The sequence below is a fragment of the Larus michahellis genome, chromosome 15, assembly GCF_964199755.1.
Source record: "Larus michahellis chromosome 15, bLarMic1.1, whole genome shotgun sequence".
NCBI classification, from domain to species: domain Eukaryota; kingdom Metazoa; phylum Chordata; class Aves; order Charadriiformes; family Laridae; genus Larus; species Larus michahellis.
The window spans coordinates 1517923-1535152 of record NC_133910.1 but is presented as its reverse complement, the minus strand read 5'-3'; the positions used below and the strand labels follow the sequence as shown (position 1 = coordinate 1535152).

At 64.1% G+C, this 17230-nt stretch overlaps 2 protein-coding genes across 3 annotated transcripts in view; both read left to right on the top strand.

Annotated features, from left to right (window-relative positions):
• The window catches only part of ABCA2 (ATP binding cassette subfamily A member 2), a 39180-nt gene extending 27042 nt beyond the window's left edge, over window positions 1-12138 (top strand). For both annotated transcript variants that reach the window (XM_074608391.1, XM_074608390.1), the window contains exons 34-49: window positions 136-196; window positions 459-633; window positions 719-834; window positions 1116-1263; window positions 1503-1626; window positions 2458-2590; window positions 2784-2901; window positions 3045-3223; window positions 3552-3693; window positions 4042-4176; window positions 4405-4508; window positions 4781-4873; window positions 5142-5244; window positions 5396-5533; window positions 9015-9221; window positions 9465-12138. In XM_074608391.1, coding sequence (XP_074464492.1) covers window positions 136-196; window positions 459-633; window positions 719-834; window positions 1116-1263; window positions 1503-1626; window positions 2458-2590; window positions 2784-2901; window positions 3045-3223; window positions 3552-3693; window positions 4042-4176; window positions 4405-4508; window positions 4781-4873; window positions 5142-5244; window positions 5396-5533; window positions 9015-9221; window positions 9465-9500 — 2012 coding nt within the window. In that variant the 3' untranslated portion in view covers window positions 9501-12138. The remainder of the gene's footprint in view (window positions 1-135; window positions 197-458; window positions 634-718; window positions 835-1115; window positions 1264-1502; window positions 1627-2457; window positions 2591-2783; window positions 2902-3044; window positions 3224-3551; window positions 3694-4041; window positions 4177-4404; window positions 4509-4780; window positions 4874-5141; window positions 5245-5395; window positions 5534-9014; window positions 9222-9464) is intronic.
• A 156-nt stretch (window positions 12139-12294) lies between these two features.
• CLIC3 (chloride intracellular channel 3) lies at window positions 12295-16532 on the top strand. The gene is made up of 6 exons (XM_074608517.1): window positions 12295-12630; window positions 13454-13563; window positions 13948-14073; window positions 14211-14317; window positions 14670-14845; window positions 15221-16532. Exons 1-6 carry the CDS (start codon window positions 12595-12597, stop codon window positions 15380-15382), a joined length of 717 nt encoding a protein of 238 aa, XP_074464618.1. The 5' UTR covers window positions 12295-12594; the 3' UTR covers window positions 15383-16532.
• Window positions 16533-17230: the final 698 nt, after the last annotated feature.

Sequence of the window (17230 nt, the reverse complement as noted above, 5' to 3'; positions counted from 1 at the left end):
CAGCTCCCGCTGAGCTGCAGGGAAGAAACCAGTCCTCCCCCCTCCTCAGAGCCAGGACCAGGCAGGATGGGGGCAAGATTTTCTGTCCTGAGCCATCTTTCACACTCCCATGTTTCTTCTTGGGCCTTCTTGCAGGCATTACAGTCACCAACCACCCCATGAACAAGACGAGTGCCAGCCTGTCCCTGGATTACCTGTAGGTCCCGGGAATGTGTTTGAGGGAGGGTGGCCGTGGCCTGGGAGGGAGGAGGGAGCTCCTCGCCATGATTTGCAGGGGAGCGCGGAGGCTTCTGCCCTGCAGGCTGCGTGGGGGGGACTGGGTGGCTGTGACGTGGGGGTCCCTGTGCTGTGCCCTGCCCTGTGCACAGCAACTGTCCCGCGGGTGCCAGGATGGGTGGCCCTTCCCTGGGCAGCTGAGGGTGACTGGGTTCCTGCTCTCCTTCTTGCTCTCCGTGCAGCCTGCAAGGCACAGACGTGGTGATTGCCATCTTCATCATCGTGGCCATGTCCTTCGTGCCAGCCAGCTTTGTGGTGTTCCTGGTCGCCGAAAAGGCCACCAAGGCCAAACACCTGCAGTTTGTGAGCGGCTGCGACCCTGTCATCTACTGGTTGGCCAACTACGTGTGGGACATGGTGAGCAGGGCGCACGGCCCCACCGGCTGAGCCCCCAGGGCTGGGTGCGTGGGTGGACGGTCACAGAAGTTTCTGTCTTTTCCAGCTGAACTACCTGGTGCCGGCCACCTGCTGCATCATCATCCTGTTTGTGTTCGACCTCCCGGCGTACACCTCTCCCACTAACTTCCCTGCCGTCCTCTCCCTCTTCCTGCTCTACGGGTACGTTGCTCAGAGGGGTGGTCAGGCCGTGCTGGTGGGTCCCTCCAGTGCCCCGTCTGCACCGTGGCTATGCCAACAGGGTCTGACCTTGCCTTTGGCCTTGCCCTTGCCCATCTGGCTGACATTCTGCAGCTCCAGTAGCTGGTGGGCTGCAAGGGCTGGGGTGGGAGAGCCCAGGGAGGACGGGGCTGGGAGATGGGCAATCCCAAAGCTCAACAGTTGGCGCTGCCCGGTCACTCTCCTGCCACGCTGATGTGCACTCCTGCCACTTGCCTTCCCAGCTGGTCCATCACCCCCATCATGTACCCGGCCTCCTTCTGGTTCGAGGTGCCCAGCTCCGCCTACGTCTTCCTCATCGTCATCAACCTCTTCATTGGCATCACAGCCACTGTTGCCACGTTCCTGCTGCAGCTCTTTGAGCATGACAAGGTATGGGATTCACAGCTCTGCCTGGGGCCACCAGGAAGGGAGGAGCTGCCACTGGGTGGTGGGACAGCTTCAGGCTGGGAGGGACCTCAGGAGGTCTCTGCTCCAAACTCCTGCCTCCAGCAGGGTCAGCTATGAGACCTAACCGGGCTGTATCTTGGTGGGGATCCTGATCCTACCATGCGCTCACGGTTCTCAGGGGTGTTTCTGATGGTCGTGTCCTCTCTGCCCGTCCCCCCCAGGATCTGAAGGTGGTCAACAGCTACCTGAAGAGCTGCTTCCTTGTATTCCCTAACTACAACCTGGGCCATGGCTTGATGGAGATGGCCTACAACGAGTACATCAACGAGTACTATGCCAAGATCGGTATGGCCTCTTGTTCCCTCCCTCTCTTGCTTCAGGGCATGTGGGGCTGGGGGGGAACCATGGTGCTGGCACATCCCCTCCGCCTGCCCTGTGGGGCTTCCTGAGGCCCAGAGCAACCTGGAGCAAAAAGCCAGGGGACGTGAACTAGACTGGGGCGCAGGAAGAGGTTGAGGGTCATCTGTGACGTGGTGCTGGTGACGCTGAAAATGGTTCCTTGGGCCATCCCAAATAGCAGCCCTACAGGGAGAGGAGATGTGAGCCCTGGCAGAATCGTGCATTTCTGCTGCTGTTGCCCACTCCCCGGGGCAGGGCGCCATGGTGGAGCCATGGTGGGACTGTGGTGGGCCGTGGTGGGGCCGTGCCGTGATATGGGGGATGGGGACTGCAAGGGCTCTTTTCCTTCAGACGTGGTCTCTTGCTTGCAGGGCCGCGCTGCCCAGCCAAAATGAGCTTTTTGCTACCTGCGGCTTCAGCTTGGCCTCAAAAAGCTCTTGCTGCTCTCTGCTTCTCTAGCAGCTCCCGTGTGTAACCTGGGTGCTGCTGACATCACGAGGGGCAATTTTGGGGCGGGATCTGACAAATCCATGCGATACCCGCTCTCGGTTGGATTGAGTCATCCTAGTGAGGTTGAAAAGGGCAAGACGATTTTAACAGCACACGAATGGAAAGCCTTGTTGTGACCAGCCCTGGTGCCAGCAGCACTGACCAGTCCCGGCAGCTGCGGCAGGGTGGCAGGGCAATGTCATTGTCACGGGGCAGCTCAAGACATACGACCAGCTTGTCCCCACAGGAAGGTGTCCCCAGCTTCTCTCTCCTCTTCCTCCCACTCAGGGCAGTTCGATAAAATGAAATCGCCTTTCGAATGGGACATCGTGACGCGGGGGCTCGTTGCCATGACAATTGAAGGCTTTGTCGGCTTCTTCATCACCATCATGTGCCAGTACAACTTCTTCCGGAAGCCCCAGTGAGTGTGGCTGGGGAGCGGGGGGCAGGCTAGGGGGAACTGGCCGTGGGGAAAAGCTTTGCCATCAGGAGCCCTTAGCTCAGGGCCGCCCCTCTGGTGGGTACGAGCTGGGGGAGCTGCCCGTCCCTGGCAGGGATGCAGACGGGCGGCTCCCGTGCTGCATCCCCACCCTGCCTCACGTACCCTCCTGCAGGCGACTGCCCGTCTCCACCAAACCCATCGAGGACGACATCGATGTGGCCAACGAGCGGCACCGTGTCCTGCGCGGCGATGCCGACAATGACATGCTGAAGATTGAAAACCTCACCAAGGTGCAGCAGCAGGACGGCGGCAGCGGGGGATGCGCAGGGGCTGCAAGGAGACACCTTGGAGCTGCCCCATCCGAGGGACGTGGGTTGGGGCTGGGGTCCAGGCACCTTGCAGCAGGCTGAGCCCCCATCCCCTGCCCCACCAGGTATACAAGTCCCGCAAGATCGGGCGCATCCTGGCCGTGGACCGGCTGTGCGTGGGCGTGCGGCCCGGGGAGTGCTTCGGGCTGCTGGGCGTCAACGGCGCGGGCAAGACAACCACCTTCAAGATGCTGACAGGGGATGAGAGCACCACGGGTGGAGAGGCCTTCGTTAACGGGCACAGGTTGGGGAGCACGGGCTGGGCGGGAGGTGGGGACTGCCCACTGTCCTGGGGACGGGACGGGGCCTGCTTGGTGGCCGGGGGGGTCTCCCAGGATGAAGCAGCCTGAGTCTGCCCATGTGGCTCCGTGGGACTCTGCAGCCCTGTGTCCTGCTGGGCTGACCATCATCTGGGGGGGGGCAAGTGACATCGGCTCTTAGCCAAGGCTGCCCATGGGGGGTTATCCGGTAGAAGATGCTCCAGTATAAAGGCGTGTGAAAGCGGGGTGAGCAATGGGGTGCTCCTGAAAAGCAATTCCTTCTCCCCCCGGCCCCTCCATCCTCTCCCACAGCATCCTGAAGGAGCTCCTGCAGGTCCAGCAGAGCTTAGGCTACTGCCCCCAGTTTGATGCGCTCTTTGACGAGCTGACGGCCCAGGAGCACCTGGAGCTCTACACCCGTCTGCGTGGCATCCCCTGGAAGGACGAGGAGCGGGTAGGGCTCCGGGCAGGCGATTGCCAGCACCCGAGGGCTGGCAGTGTGCCTCGGGAACAGCATATCCCTGGGCACCAGTGGGGACTGAGCTGGTGCCACTGCCCCCACAGCAGTGCCGCCCCAGTGGCGCACCCACATGGGATGCTGGGACTGGGCACGTGGTGCTCACAGGCCCCCGCTGACGCTCATGGCCGTGCCAGGGACTGCTGCGGGGCTCCCCTGACTGGCACATTGCTTGTGGGCCCCTCGGCAGCTGGCCCACACCACAGAGCCCAACCGCTTGCCCGCTGCCAGCTCTGCCAGCCCCGTGGTCTTGGCAGGATGACAGTAGCCCCCCACACCTTGCAGGTGGTCAAGTGGGCACTGAAGAAGCTGGAGCTGACCAAGTACGCCGACAAGCCCGCCAGCACCTACAGCGGAGGCAACAAGAGGAAGCTGTCCACAGCCATTGCGCTCATCGGATACCCGGCCTTCATCTTCCTGGTGCGTCCCGCGCTCCAGCACCCTGCCCACAGCATCCTCCTCCCACCCGCCGCATCCCTGGGGCTGGTGCCGGGATAGGGTGGAGAAATGGCCCTGGGTGGGAGCTGCCTGCCCCCAGCTCCTCCACAAGTGTCCTGGGGTGTGGGATGGTGGGAAGGGGGTGGTGGGAAGGGGGCGGTGGGGTCCCCCCGGGGGCTGACATGCCTGAGGGTGCTGTCTGTCCCGCAGGATGAGCCCACCACGGGGATGGACCCCAAGGCACGGCGCTTCCTCTGGAACCTCATCCTGGACGTCATCAAAACGGGTCGCTCTGTGGTGCTCACGTCCCACAGGTCCGGGGGGGAGGTTCTGGCTGCACCCGCGATGCCTCTGGGGTGCTGTGTGGGTGGGAGGGGGCTCTTCGGTCCCTGGAGGATGGCATTCAGCAGGGGCACGGGGAGCAGAGGGAATCCGGGACGCGCTCTGTTGCCTTCTCCCATCCCTGGTGGCGGGGCCACAGCACCCAGGGGATGGCCTGGGGAGCTCGGCTCCCCGCCTGCCCCAGCTGTGGCCCCTGGCACTGTCCCTCTGTGCCACCCTGCTGAAGTCTGCCCTGTCTCCCCAGCATGGAGGAGTGCGAGGCGCTCTGCACCCGCCTGGCCATCATGGTGAACGGGCGGCTCAAGTGTCTCGGCAGCATCCAACACCTGAAGAACCGGTAAGAGCCTGGGGGGGTCCAGCGCCCCGGGTGTGCTGCAGGGCGGGAGGGGGTCGGGCCCCCCCACGTCAAGGTGATGGCACGGCACCCACAGCGAGACGTCAGCACTTCGTGTGGGTGCTGCTTTGGAGGGTGGGCAGGGGATGGGCTCGCTCGGGTGGGTGCAGCGGCTGCTGAAGAGCATCGTCCCCTTCCCTGGGGTCAGTCCTTCCCCCCAGAGGTGCAGGCAGGGGGCCGGGTCCTCACGGGGTCCTTTGTCCCCTTGCAGGTTCGGAGATGGCTACATGATCACGGTGCGCACCAAGTCCAGCCTCAACGTCAAGGAGGTGGTGAGGTTCTTCAACCGCAACTTCCCCGAGGCCATCCTCAAGGTGAGCTCCCTGTGGTGATGGTGGCATCCCCTGCCAGCCCCTGCCTCGGAGTCCAAACAGCCTCAAGGGACACCTCTGTGGGACCCCCTTCAGGGTGATGGGAGGGGGTCTGGCAGTGAGGGCTTGGGTGTCACCTCCATGTCCCCTGCAGGAGCGGCACCACACCAAGGCCCAGTACCAGCTGAAGTCGGACCAGATCTCACTGGCACAGGTCTTCAGCAAGATGGAGCAGGTGGTGGATGTGCTGGGCATTGAAGACTACTCCGTCAGCCAGACCACACTGGACAACGTGAGAGCAGGGATGGCACGGGCGGCTGAGTGCTTGTCCCCAGGGAGGGTGGCTGTGCCTGGAGGGGTGGCTGTGACAAAGTGCCTGGCAGAAACCACCTTTGGGACGGGAGCTGGAGCTAGGTGGGGGGCATGGTGGCAGCCACAGCCTGGTGGGATGCACTGGGGCCTGTCTCCCATGGTATGGATGACAGGTGAGGGGTGGCCAGGGGGTGGAGGTGCTTGTGGGGGTCATAGAATCACAGAATGGTTCAGGTTGGAAGGGACCTTAAAGATCATCTAGTTCCACCCCCTGCCCTGGGCAGGGACACCTCCCACCAGCCCAGGTTGCTCCAAGCCCCGTCCAACCTGGCCTTGAACCCCTCCACGGATGGGGCAGCCACAGCTTCTCTGGGCAGCCTGGGCCAGGGGCTCACCACCCTCACAGTAAAGAATTTCTTCCTAATATCTAATCTAAATCTCCCCTCTTGCAGTTTGAAACCATTCCCTCTTGTCCCATGGCTCCCCTCCCTGCTCCAGGGTCCCTCACCATCCTTCCTGTAGGCCCCCTTCAGGGACTGGAAGGGGCTCTAAGGTCTCCCCGGAGCCTTCTCTTCTCCAGGCTGAACCCCCCCAGCTCTCTCAGCCTGTCCTCCCAGCAGAGGGGCTCCAGCCCTCCCAGCATCTCTGGGGCCTCCTCTGGCCCCGCTCCAACAGGTCCATGTCCTTCTTGTGCTGAGGGCTCCAGAGCTGGACACAGCACTCCAGGTGGGGTCTCTCAGAGCGGAGCAGAGGGGCAGAATCCCCCCCCCTCGCCCTGCTGCCCACGCTTCTTTTGATGCAGCCTGGGTGTGGTTGGCTTTCTGGGCTGCACGCGTGCATTGCCTGCTTGTGTTGAGCTTCTTGTCCACCAGCACCCCAAAGTCCGCCTCCTCAGGGCTGCTCTCAAGCTGTTCTCCGCCCAGCCTGTGTTTGTGCCTGGGATTGCCCTGACCCACGTGCAGGACCTTGCACTTGGCCTGGTTGAACTTCATGAGGCTCACACAGACCCACCTCTCCAGCCTGCCCAGGTCCCTCTGGATGGCATCCCTCCCCTCCAGCGTGTTGACCACACCACACAGCTTGGTGTCGTCGGCAAACTTGCTGAGGGTGCGCTCAATTCCACTGTCCATGTTGCCGACAAAGATGTTAAACAGCACCGGTCCCAGTACTGACCCCTGAGGAACACCACTCGTCACTGGTTTCCACTTGGACATTGAGCCATTGACCGCAACCCTTTGAGTGCAGCCATCTGGCCAGTTCCTTATGCACCAAGTGGTCCATCCATCAATTCCATGCCTTTCCAATTTAGAGACCAGGATGTCGTGCGGGACAGTGTCAAAAGCTTTGCATAAGTCCAGGTAGATGACGTTGGTTGCTCTCCCGTTATCTACCAGCGCTGTGGCAACATTGTAGAAGGCCACCAAATTTGTCAGACGCGACTTGCCTTTGGTGAAGCCATGTTGGCTGTCACCAATCACCTCCTTACTTTCCATGTGCCTCAGCAGAGATTCCAGAAGAATCTGCTCCATGACCTTGCTGGGCACAGAGGTGAGACTGACCGGCCTGTAGTTCCCTGGGTCTTCCTTTTTTTCCCTTTTTGAAAATGGGGGTTCTGTTCCCCTTTTCCAGCCAGCGAGAGCTTCGCCAGACTGCCACAATTCTTCAAATATAACGGAAAGCGGCTCGGCGACTTCATCCGCCAGTTCCCTCAGGACCCGTGGATGGATTTCATCAGGTCCCATGGACTTATGTACCTTCGGGTTCCTCAGGTGGTCCCAAACCTGATCTTCTACAATGGGCGGTTCTTCATTCTCACAGGCCCTGCCTTTGCGTTCTGCAACTTGGGCGGTGTAGTTAGAAGCCTTGGCATTGAAGACCGAGGTGAAAAAGTCATTCAGCACCTCAGCCTTCTCCAGATCCTGGGTGACCAGGTCTCCTGTTTCCTTCCGGAGAGGGCCCACGTCTTCTCTAGTCTTGTCTTTACCCCTGATGTACTTACAGAAGTTTTCCTTGTTATCCTTGGTGCCCCTAGCCGGATTTAATTCTGTCTGGGCTTTAGCTTGCCTAATCTGGTTCCTGGACACTCGGACAGTTTCTCTGTATTCCACCCAGTCAACCCGTCCTTGCTTCCATCCTCTGTAGGCCTCCTTTTTGCTTTTGAGCTTGTCCAGGAGCTCCTTATTCATCCATGCAGGCCTCCTGGCATTTTTACCTGACTTTTTTCTTGGGATGCACTGCTCCTGGGCTTGGAGGAGGTGATCCTTGAATACTAACCAGCTCTCTTGGGTCCCTCTCCCCTCCAGTGCTTTTTCCCATGTTACCCTGCCAAGCAGGTCCCTCAGGAGGCCAAAGTCTGCTCTCCTGAAGTCCAGGGTAGTGAGCTTGCTGCGTGCTCTCCTGAAGTCCAGGGCAGTGAGCTTGCTGCTTGCTCTCCTCGCTGCCTGAAGGATCTTGAATTCCACCACTTCATGATCACTGCAGCTGAAGCTGCCCTTGAGCTTGACACTTGCCACCAGCCCCTCCTTGTTGGTAAGGAGAAGCTCCAGCGTAGTTCCTCTCCTTGTTGGCTCCTCTACCATTTGAAGAAGAACGTTGTCATCGACACGTTCCAAGAACTTCCTGGATTTCTTGTGCCCTGCTGTGTTGTCCTTCCAACAGATATCGGGGTGGTTGAAGTCCCCCATGAGGACCAGGGTCTGGGAACGTGATGCCGCTCCTATCTGTCTATGGAGGGCCTCATGCACTCTGTTGTACTGGTCAGGTGGCCTCTAGCAGATCCCTACTGTAATGTCCCCTGCCCCTCTGTTCCCCTTAATCTTGACCCGTAAGCTCTCTGTTGGGTCTTCATCCATGCCCAGGTGGAGCTCCATGCATTCCAGGTGTTCATTGACGTAGAGGGTGACACCCCCTCCTCCTTTCTGTCCCTCCTGAAGAGTCTGTGTCCCTCCATTCCAACACTCCAATTGTAAGAGCCGTCCCACCACATCTCTGGGACGCCAGTAAGATGGCCCTGGAGGCGTGCGCACATCTCCAACTCTTCTTGCTTGTTCCCCACGCTGCGAGCGTTTGTGTAATGGCACCTCGGCTGGGCGCCCCATGAAGCTGATGCTGGCTGGAGCAGCTGCATTTCCTTCCTGCTGCTCTTCTCGTGGTCTTCCTCTGGGGTGTTTTATCGGTGACCCCCCCGGTTCCCGTTGCCTCAGGAGCCGCTGCCTCGTCCCCATGAGACTCTGAGTGTGCTGCAGCGTACCCAGCGCATCTCGGAGCAACAGGCTCAGGGCCTTCGCTAGTGACCCATCCCTCAGACCTTGGAGCATCATCCCTCGGCTTGTCACGAGCAAGCCGGGTAATAGCCCCCTAGTTTAAAGCTCGGTCAAAGAGCCCCCCTGGCTCGTGAGCAAACACCTTCTTCCCCCTTTCGCAAAGGGGTCCCTCGCAGCCTCCTCCCCCTTTCTCCCCAGGTGTTTGTGAATTTTGCCAAGAAGCAGAGCGACAACCTGGAGCAGCAGGAGACCAGCCCCAGCTGCGCCCTGCAGTCGCCCCTGGAGCGCGTGCTGAGCCTGCTGCGCCCCCGCACCGCCCCCACGGAGCTGCGAGCCCTCGTGGTGGAGGAGCAGGAGGACCTGGAGACCGATGACGAAGGCCTCATCAGCTTTGAGGAGGAGAGGGTGAGAGGTTGTCCCCGGATCTGTGGCGTCCCTGGTCCCAGCTGTGTCCCTGCCCAGGGCGCTGGGGCTGGGTGCCACGGCACCGGGTCTCATCCAATGGAGGGGACGCGGGAGGGCTCTCTGGGAGGGGGGCCGCTCTCCCCCCCAGGCCAGACCCCGGCCCCAGCAGCGCTGGGTGTGCTGGGCAGAGCGGACAGCCCCTGCCCGGCCCAGCCCCTCAGCCCTGCCCGTCTCTGCCCGCAGGCTCAGCTCTCCTTCAACACGGACACGCTGTGCTGAGACCCCGGGGGCAGCCACCGTCCCCGGCTGTGAAGCCACCGAACCCTCTTGGCCTCTCCCCTCCCTTGGCCCCGTCGAGCGGAGCTGCCGCGGCTGGAGGCGCGTGCCAGGGAGGACAGGGCAGGGGCAGCGCTGGCCTGGACAGCCACTGCCTGCCGGATGGCCTTCAGCTCCGGGACAGTCTCACTGCCTGGTACCGGGGGCCACCATCCCGGGCCAGCTTGTCCAGCCAGCACGTGCCAACGGACAGAGACTGCAAAGAGAAGGACACGGCTTGGTGCCAGCGCCACTGCCCCCGCACACTCTGTGGTGGGGACGAGGCCTGTGAGTGGTGCCTTTGGTTGGACACCCATGTTGCACCCAGCTGGGGAACCCTCAGCCGTGGGGACCCCCCCCTCCCTGAGCACCGGCACCCCCCAGGCCCAGCCCTGGCAGGGACAGAGGAAGGACGGCTGCTTTCGCCTTGTTCCCATACCCCTGGCTTGGCGCTTGCCCCTGGCACGGTGGAGGGCTCGGGGGCCAGCGCCGTGGGGGCAGGAGCTCTGGTGCTTCACCCACGATTGATTTCCGTCACTGACGGGATGTCACCGGCCACCTCCAGCCTGCCTGAGACGGGGCCCACGGCTGCGTCCTGCCTGCCCCACTGCTGCCAGCCGAGGGGTCCGGCCTCCCCAGCCCTGCCACGCCAGGCACTCTCCACCATCCCCGGGGCCGGGCAGCGGTGCCCCTGTAGAGGGGCACGTGGTGGGGCAGAGGGGTATTTCACAGGGTATTTCACATGCTGGCACCAGCTGTTTCTCCCCTCTGCCCCCAACCACGTCCCTCCTCCCAGAGCCCCTCACCCTGCCTCCTGCCTGCCCTCGCCGCCCGCTTCCCCCACGGCTGGGCAACGCTGCGGCTGTGCCACCTTTCTGCTGTGTCCCCCTGCTTTTCCCCCTTGCCCTGTCACTCCGTTGCTCTGCATCTGGCCCCACACAGGAGCCACCTGCACTGGTTTCTTATTGTTGGTCACTGGTGCTACTGGGAGAGGCCCAGGATGGCTTTTGAAGCTGGGAGTGCGGTGGCTTTGAGGTACGAGGACAAGGCAGCCCAGCTGGGCGCTGGCACAACCTGTCAGTGGGGCCCGGCGTGGTGGGAAGGGCAGGATGGACCGCGGTGGTGGGGCTGGCAGCGTCACCAGGGCCGGCAATGTCACCAGGGCTGGCAGCGGGCACCCCCTCAGCCAGCAGTGCCCCTCCTTTCTGCAGAGGGTCCTGCCACCTTGTCACCCGCGGGGGCTGTGCCCAGCACCCGCAGCCCAGCAGCACCCCCCCAGCCCGCAGCTGTGCCCAGAGGAGGGTGACAGCGCGGCATGTGATGCTGTCCCCCCTCAGCCATCCCGTGGGTGTCCCAGGCTTTGGCAGGCCCCTGAGGTGGACGTGCACAGCCCCCCTGTCCTTCCCAGGAGCGCCCAGGGCTGGGCTGCTCCCGTTGCATCCCTGCTGCCCTTTCTGCCGCCCTGGCACAGGCTCGGCTGGAGGCCTCGGGCCGGCTCCTGCCCGCTGGCAAGTGGGCAGCCCCAGGCACCCCGGCTCGCTGCCACGGGGCAGCACGGTGCAGAAGGAGGCGGGTTTGGGCCAGCCCTGGCCCCATTCGAGGGCACAGGAGCAGGGAGAGTCCCAGGTGGCAGCTGACCCTCCACTGTCCCCGTGCCTCCTGGTCTCACCGGTCTGGTATGCCACCTGCTATAGATTGTGATACAATATACGGTATTTTCAATAGGGGAAAAATTGGGGGGAGATAAGCTCTATTTTCAGATTTTTCAGACCATATTTTTTTTAACGGCATACTGGAAACTGGGTGGTCCTGGGGTGGAGGGCATGGGTGGGCACCCACCACCCGGGCTGGCCCCCTGCTCCCTTGCTGGGCACGCTCTGCCTTCCCAGGTGGGTGCTGGGGGACGAGCCAGCTCAGGGTTAGCCATTTGCCACCAGGGAGGGGACAGTGTCACCTTTGGGTTCTCAGTTGTGACCCTGGTGGTGGCACCCTCGGTGCACCCCAGTGTGGGCACGGTGCAATGCTCTGTGCTCCGGCCAGGGCTTCGTCCTCACCCCGCGTCCATCCCGCTGCCCTGGGCTCCGGGGAGGGCACCCGCACCCCGGGCACAGAGCCCCCAGCCTCCCATCCGCAGAGCTGTCCCCACCCGCTGCCGTGCCCCCATCCCCGTGCCCAGTGGCTTTCGATGGTCAATGGAGATGCGTGTCCCCAGCGCGGTGTGCCTGCACAGCCTGGGTGGCCGCGGTGGCCTCCCTGCCCCGGGCTCGGGGCTGCCCAGGCACAGACTCCACTGAGGGCATGGAGTGCCCGAGGGTGGCAGCGAGGTGGGAGCGGGAGGGTGTCATCCCGGGGCGGGGGTGGGGGTGGCCGCTGCCTTAACACTATTCGCTTCGTTGAGTTGGGCCCCGCTTCTCGCCTCACCTCCCTCTGCACGTCCTTGGCCACCAGCCACGGGCACAGCGCCGATGCCACACACAGCCTCGGGCACAGGGCACCCCGAGGGGTGGGGACGCCTTGGAGGAGCCTGTACATTGCTAGCAAAAGAAACAAAAAAAAGATGAAATGTGAAAATAATGATCGTTTTAAATAAAAAATAACTGGAGCCAGCGAGGCTGCGTGCTGGCTGGCGGGCAGGAGCACCAGGACTGGGCGCTCTGGGGGGGACTGGGCTGGGCAAGGGCTGGGCGGGGGGGGGGGGGGGTTGTTTCACAGTGCCCCGGGGTGGGGGCGCATGGGCAAAGGGAGCTGGGCACAACACAGGGCGGTACCCAGCGCTTGGCATCTTCCAGGGTGGGTGGTGGGACCGGCTGGGGGGGCGTGAGGCCCCGCAGGGCGCAGGCAGGAGCTGGCGCTGCTGCGGGCCGCCCTTGCTGGACGCGGGCTGGCGGCAGCAGCGGTGGCCGGGGCCCCACGGCAGGGCGTCCCCAGCCGCACCGTGGGGCCAGGCGTGGGTGGGAGCGGGTGCACCCCGGGGAGGAATGTGGGCTGGGAGGGGCCGCGGCTCCCGGCACCAGCACCTGCGCCACAGCCACCGCTCCGCCAGCAGCCGCCACCCAGCATGGCCGAGAAACCCCAAATCCAGCTCTTCGTCAAGGTGAGGGGGGGTGATGGGGGCCGGGGGGGAACCTCTGGCTGCTGCCCCGCCATTGCTGGGCTGGGGTAACCCCTGCCCGCCACAGTGCCCAGCTGCGGGGCCCTGGGCAGGCGGAGGGCAGGCGGAGGGCAGCTCGGGGCTCTTCTGCAGGGCACAGCGCGCTGCTGCCTGCCCCGTGGCATGGAGGGGCTGTGGGTGCTCACCCTGGGGTGCCCCCCGCTTCACGCCAGGACCCCCTGCCTAGCAGCCTGGCCATGGCAGCATCGGCCGGGCCCGTCCGAGGCGCTGCCCGGCCAGGGCAGTTTGTCCGGCTGCACAGGGCAGGACAGGGCCCGCCTGGGATCACGCCTGGGGGGGGTGACAGAGCCATCAGCATTGCCACCACGTTCCACCGGCACAATCCTTGCCATGCTGGGCTGTCCCCTGCCACAGCCACCCCCGGTGCCCAGTGCCACGCTGCCCCCGGTGCCACTGCCATTGCTGCCCCTAAGCCCCAGCCCCCCTCGGTGCTGCAGGGCTGGGGCAGCCTGGGGCTCCGCAGTCCCCTGGGGGTTGCCGGGGCCAGCACCCACCGTGCCACGCAGGCTGCTGGGGTGGAGCACGGAGGCCCCAGGAGCAGGCGGGGGCCGGCACCCTGCCCGGCGCAGCAGGTGCCATGGATCACCAGCGCTGTTCGCCAGCCCGGGCTTGGCCAGGGAGGGGTGACATGTGCCCTGCCACCCTTGCCCTGCACCCACTGGGTGGGGGGGGCCTGGCCAGCGCTGCCCCCTCTGTGGCCATGGTGGGGCGAAGGGGCAGCTGAGCTCTCCCTCTCTGCCCGCAGGCAAGCGAGGATGGGGAGAGCGTGGGCCACTGCCCCTTCTGCCAGCGGCTCTTCATGGTGCTGCTGCTCAAAGGGGTGCCCTTCACCCTCACCACCGTGGATGTGAAGAGGTGAGTGGTCGTCATCCCGCCACCCAAGGGGCTACCAGCCCTGGGGCCAGGGCAACAGGCCGGGGGTGGGGGGAACAGCCTTGCCCTGGCACACTGATGGGGGGGGGTTGAGGGGGGTGGGTCCCCAAAGCCTTGGGAAGGGGCCGTGAAGGGTGGGCGCTGTGGGATGCACAGAGCCTGTTGTACCGCCCCAGCTGCCCGCCGCTGCCTGAGGGAGGTTGGCGGGCATTTTCCAGGGCAGAGCTGCCATGGGCACACACTGAGGCAGGAGCAGCCTGGGAGGCGGTGAGGGGTGGTGGGGGGGTACCCCCTCGTACACACAGACGGTGCCGGGCAGAGCCCTGGGCACTGCCGGCCATCAGTGTCTGTCCCCGTCTCCTGCAGGGCGCTGGACGTGCTGAAGGGCTTCGCGCCAGGTGCCCAGCTGCCTGTTCTGCTCTACAATGACGAGCCCAAGACCGACACCGTCACCATCGAGGACTTCCTGGAGGACAAGCTGGGCCCCCCCATGTCAGTGGCTGGCACTGACCCAAGAGGGGGCAAGGGGCCAAAGAGGGGCAGGACAGGCCGGGGGGTGGGGGTGGGCAGGCAGCACATGAGCCCGCCGGCGCTTGCCCCCTTCCTCAGCCGTGCCCGTGTCCCTTCAGGTTCCCCAGCCTGGTCCCACGGTACAGGGAGTCGAGCCTGGCCGGGAACGACATCTTCCACAAGTTCTCCACTTTCATCAAGAACCCGGTGCCTGCCCAGGATGAGGGTGAGGAGCTGGGGGCTGGGGAGGGAGGGGGAGGCACCCCATGCAACCCCTCGGGTGTCACCACCCCGAAGCCAGGCCCAGGTCACCCTGAGCCCTTCCAGCCCTCCCCTGCTCCAGGCCACAGCCGGGGCTCTGCAGGCACTGAGGCTCCTCGCGCAGTCCAGCGTGGCAGCGCCAGGGCTCCCTTGGGAGGGCCCCGGGGCAGGTGCCAGCCTGGGCAGGGCGGGGGGAGCATGGGCAGGCGCTGCCTGGGCACGGGGACAGGCTGGCAGGAGGCCACGGCGGAGCTGCAGGGCCCCGTGCCCGCCGTGGGGCCGTGCCCTGACCCAGGGGCGCTGCCCCGCTCCCGCAGCGCTGCAGCGGAGCCTGCTGCGGGCCCTGCTGAAGCTGGACGAGTACCTGAGCGCCCCGCTGGAGTACGAGCTGGCCCATGACCCCCACCTTCGGGCTTCCCGGCGCCGCTTCCTCGACGGGGACCAGCTCACGTTAGCCGACTGCAACCTGCTGCCCAAGCTCAACATCGTTCAGGTGAGCGGGGGCATCCCAGTGCCTGCCCTTCCCCTTGCCCTCGCTTCTCAATGCCGCCGGCCCCATGCTCTCACCTCCCCCTGGGTGACTGCAGCAACGCCCCCCCTGCTCCTTTGCCAACCCCCCTGTCACCTCGGTGTCCCCCTCCCCATGTCCCCTGCCCAGCTCGGTGCCTTCCCACAGATCTCACTCCCCTCGGTGTCCGCTGCCGGGCGCCAGCCCTCATGTCATGCAGCGCCAGGGATGTCCCCTGCCCCCTGCCACCCTTCATAGCTGGCTCCTGCCCATGAATGCCACCGCCCAGCCACAGGGCCCTTCTTGGCACACCACGGGCACACAGGGCTGGGCAAGGGCTCACCCTGTTTCTGCCTGAAGGTCGTGTGCCAGCATTACCGCCGCTTCGGGATCCCCAAGGACCTGCGGGGCGTGTGGCGCTACCTCAACAGCGCCAACGAAACCAAGGAGTTCAAATACACCTGCCCCAACAGCGAGGAGATCATACACGCCTATCGCTCCGTGGTCCGGTCGCCGCAGTGAGCCGGGCACACGCCCAGGTGGGCGCAGGGCCAGTGTCGGGCAGCAGGCCAGCGCCCACCCCGGTCCTGCTGCGACCGCCGCAGTCCTGCCTGCATGCGCTCGGGAGAGCAGAGACTATGAGCTGTGCCCCTGGCACCCAAATTCCCCCAGCTGGCACCCCTGCCCGAGGTGCCGGCAGCAATCTGTGTCGCGATGAGCTCGTAAACGCGTTCTCACCTCTTGTGCCACCCTTCCTGCCTGGCCAGGACCCTTTCAACCTGCCCTGCGGTCCCTCAAGCATCAGGACGGACGCAAGGGCACCCTCTGTACCAACGGTGCGTGATGCTGAGGGCAAGGGCAGGGGCTGGGGAGGAAAAGCTGCCCAGAGCAGGGGGCTGCAGGGCACAGAGAGGGCAGCGCACTGCAGTGGGCATCGCTGCACACCATGCCAACCTGCCAGGTGAGCACCCCCAGGCAGGGCTGTGCCAGGCACCGCGGGATGCCCCCGAGGAGCTGCGCCAGTGAGGGGAACCAGCACAGCCCCACAGAGCCCTGGAAATGGAGCCGGGGGGGGTGGCACGGGTGGTGGAGACAGCCTGGCCCCCAGCACCCTGGGTGAGGGGAGCGGACGGCACCGCGCTCCCCCCCCCCCCCCGAACCCACCCTTAGGAAGCTCTCAGGAGCAGATTTGGGAGAGGGATGGGGGTGAAGCCGGGCAAGCCCAAGCCATGTATCAGAGCTCACGGAAAGCAATAAAAAGCTTCGCAAGCAAGACAAGCCTGAGTCTGGAGTGACCAGCCCCCCCAGCAGCCCTCCTCCCTCCCAGGACTGAGCACCAGCCTCACAGTCCTCTCCCAGCGCCTAGCAAGGACCCGGCCCATTCTCCCAGCTCTCCAGGGGGCTGGGGAGGCTTTAACCACTCACCCACCAGCTCCCTGGCACAAAGGCGGCAAGAAAGAGAACTCCTCTGAGCTCCTGCCCCTCCGGGTTCAGCTGGAATTAGCCACAGGGCTCCTGAGCAAGAGAAGGGCACAATGGACCGACACACCTGCGCTGTCCCAGACCCCAGAGACCGACTGGCTAAAACCATCTTTATTGGCAACAAGTTAAGCACAGGCAAACTTTTTGTTACATGGTGATACAAAATTCTTAAATAAAACCCCACCAATTCATGGCAAGTGAGGTAGAGAGGTGGCCCCTGCCAGCAGGGAAAAAAGCCACCACTTCTGTCACCCCTGCCCCGTCTGTCCCCCTCCAAGGCCCCGCCACTGCACCAGCTGAGGATCTGCTGCCCGCTGAGGCCTGCCAGGCGCTGGCTCCAGCCCTCTGGGTCCTGCTTGCCCCATCCGCCTCCCTGGGCGCAAGGGGCTCAGAAGGCCCAGGGTGCAGGGAATCCTCCTCCACACACGCGGCTGACAAGGCTCCGGTCGGGCTGTCACCAGAGGATGGGACAGCACAGGTCAGGAGTCCTCGAAGGCCACTCCAGATGGCGCCTTCTTGCTAGAAGGAGATGGAGGGAGCATCACAGCCCAAAGCCCCACACGCTACTCCCACACAGCTTCAGAGCAGAGGCCACTGGATCTCCACGCAGCACAGCCCCAGCACTGAGCCTGGGGGCAGCACTTGCCTTTTGAAGCCAGGGTTAATGAGAGACTCTCCCGGGATCTTCCTCTTGGCCGGCAAAGCTGAGCCAGCCCCCCTGTTCTTCCTGGGGCTGGGGTCTGCCTCGGTCAGGGTCAGGCAGGACGGGGATTGCAAAAGGTCAGCCAGTTGCTTTGGCAGCCCTGCAAACCCCTCCAGGCCCAGGGTCAGCCTCCAGCAGCCCAGCCAGGCTGGCCCAGCACCTGTGGCGGGTGAGGAAGGGCCAAG

Excerpts from the sequence above, each read along its gene's own strand:
- CLIC3 (XM_074608517.1), top strand. The coding sequence starts at position 12,595 with ATGGCCGAGAAACCCCAAATCCAGCTCTTCGTCAAG. Across the intron at positions 14,318-14,669 it reads GGTGCCTGCCCAGGATGAGG|CGCTGCAGCGGAGCCTGCTG; the intron begins GTGAGGAGCTGG and ends CCGCTCCCGCAG. Across the intron at positions 14,846-15,220 it reads CCAAGCTCAACATCGTTCAG|GTCGTGTGCCAGCATTACCG; the intron begins GTGAGCGGGGGC and ends TTCTGCCTGAAG.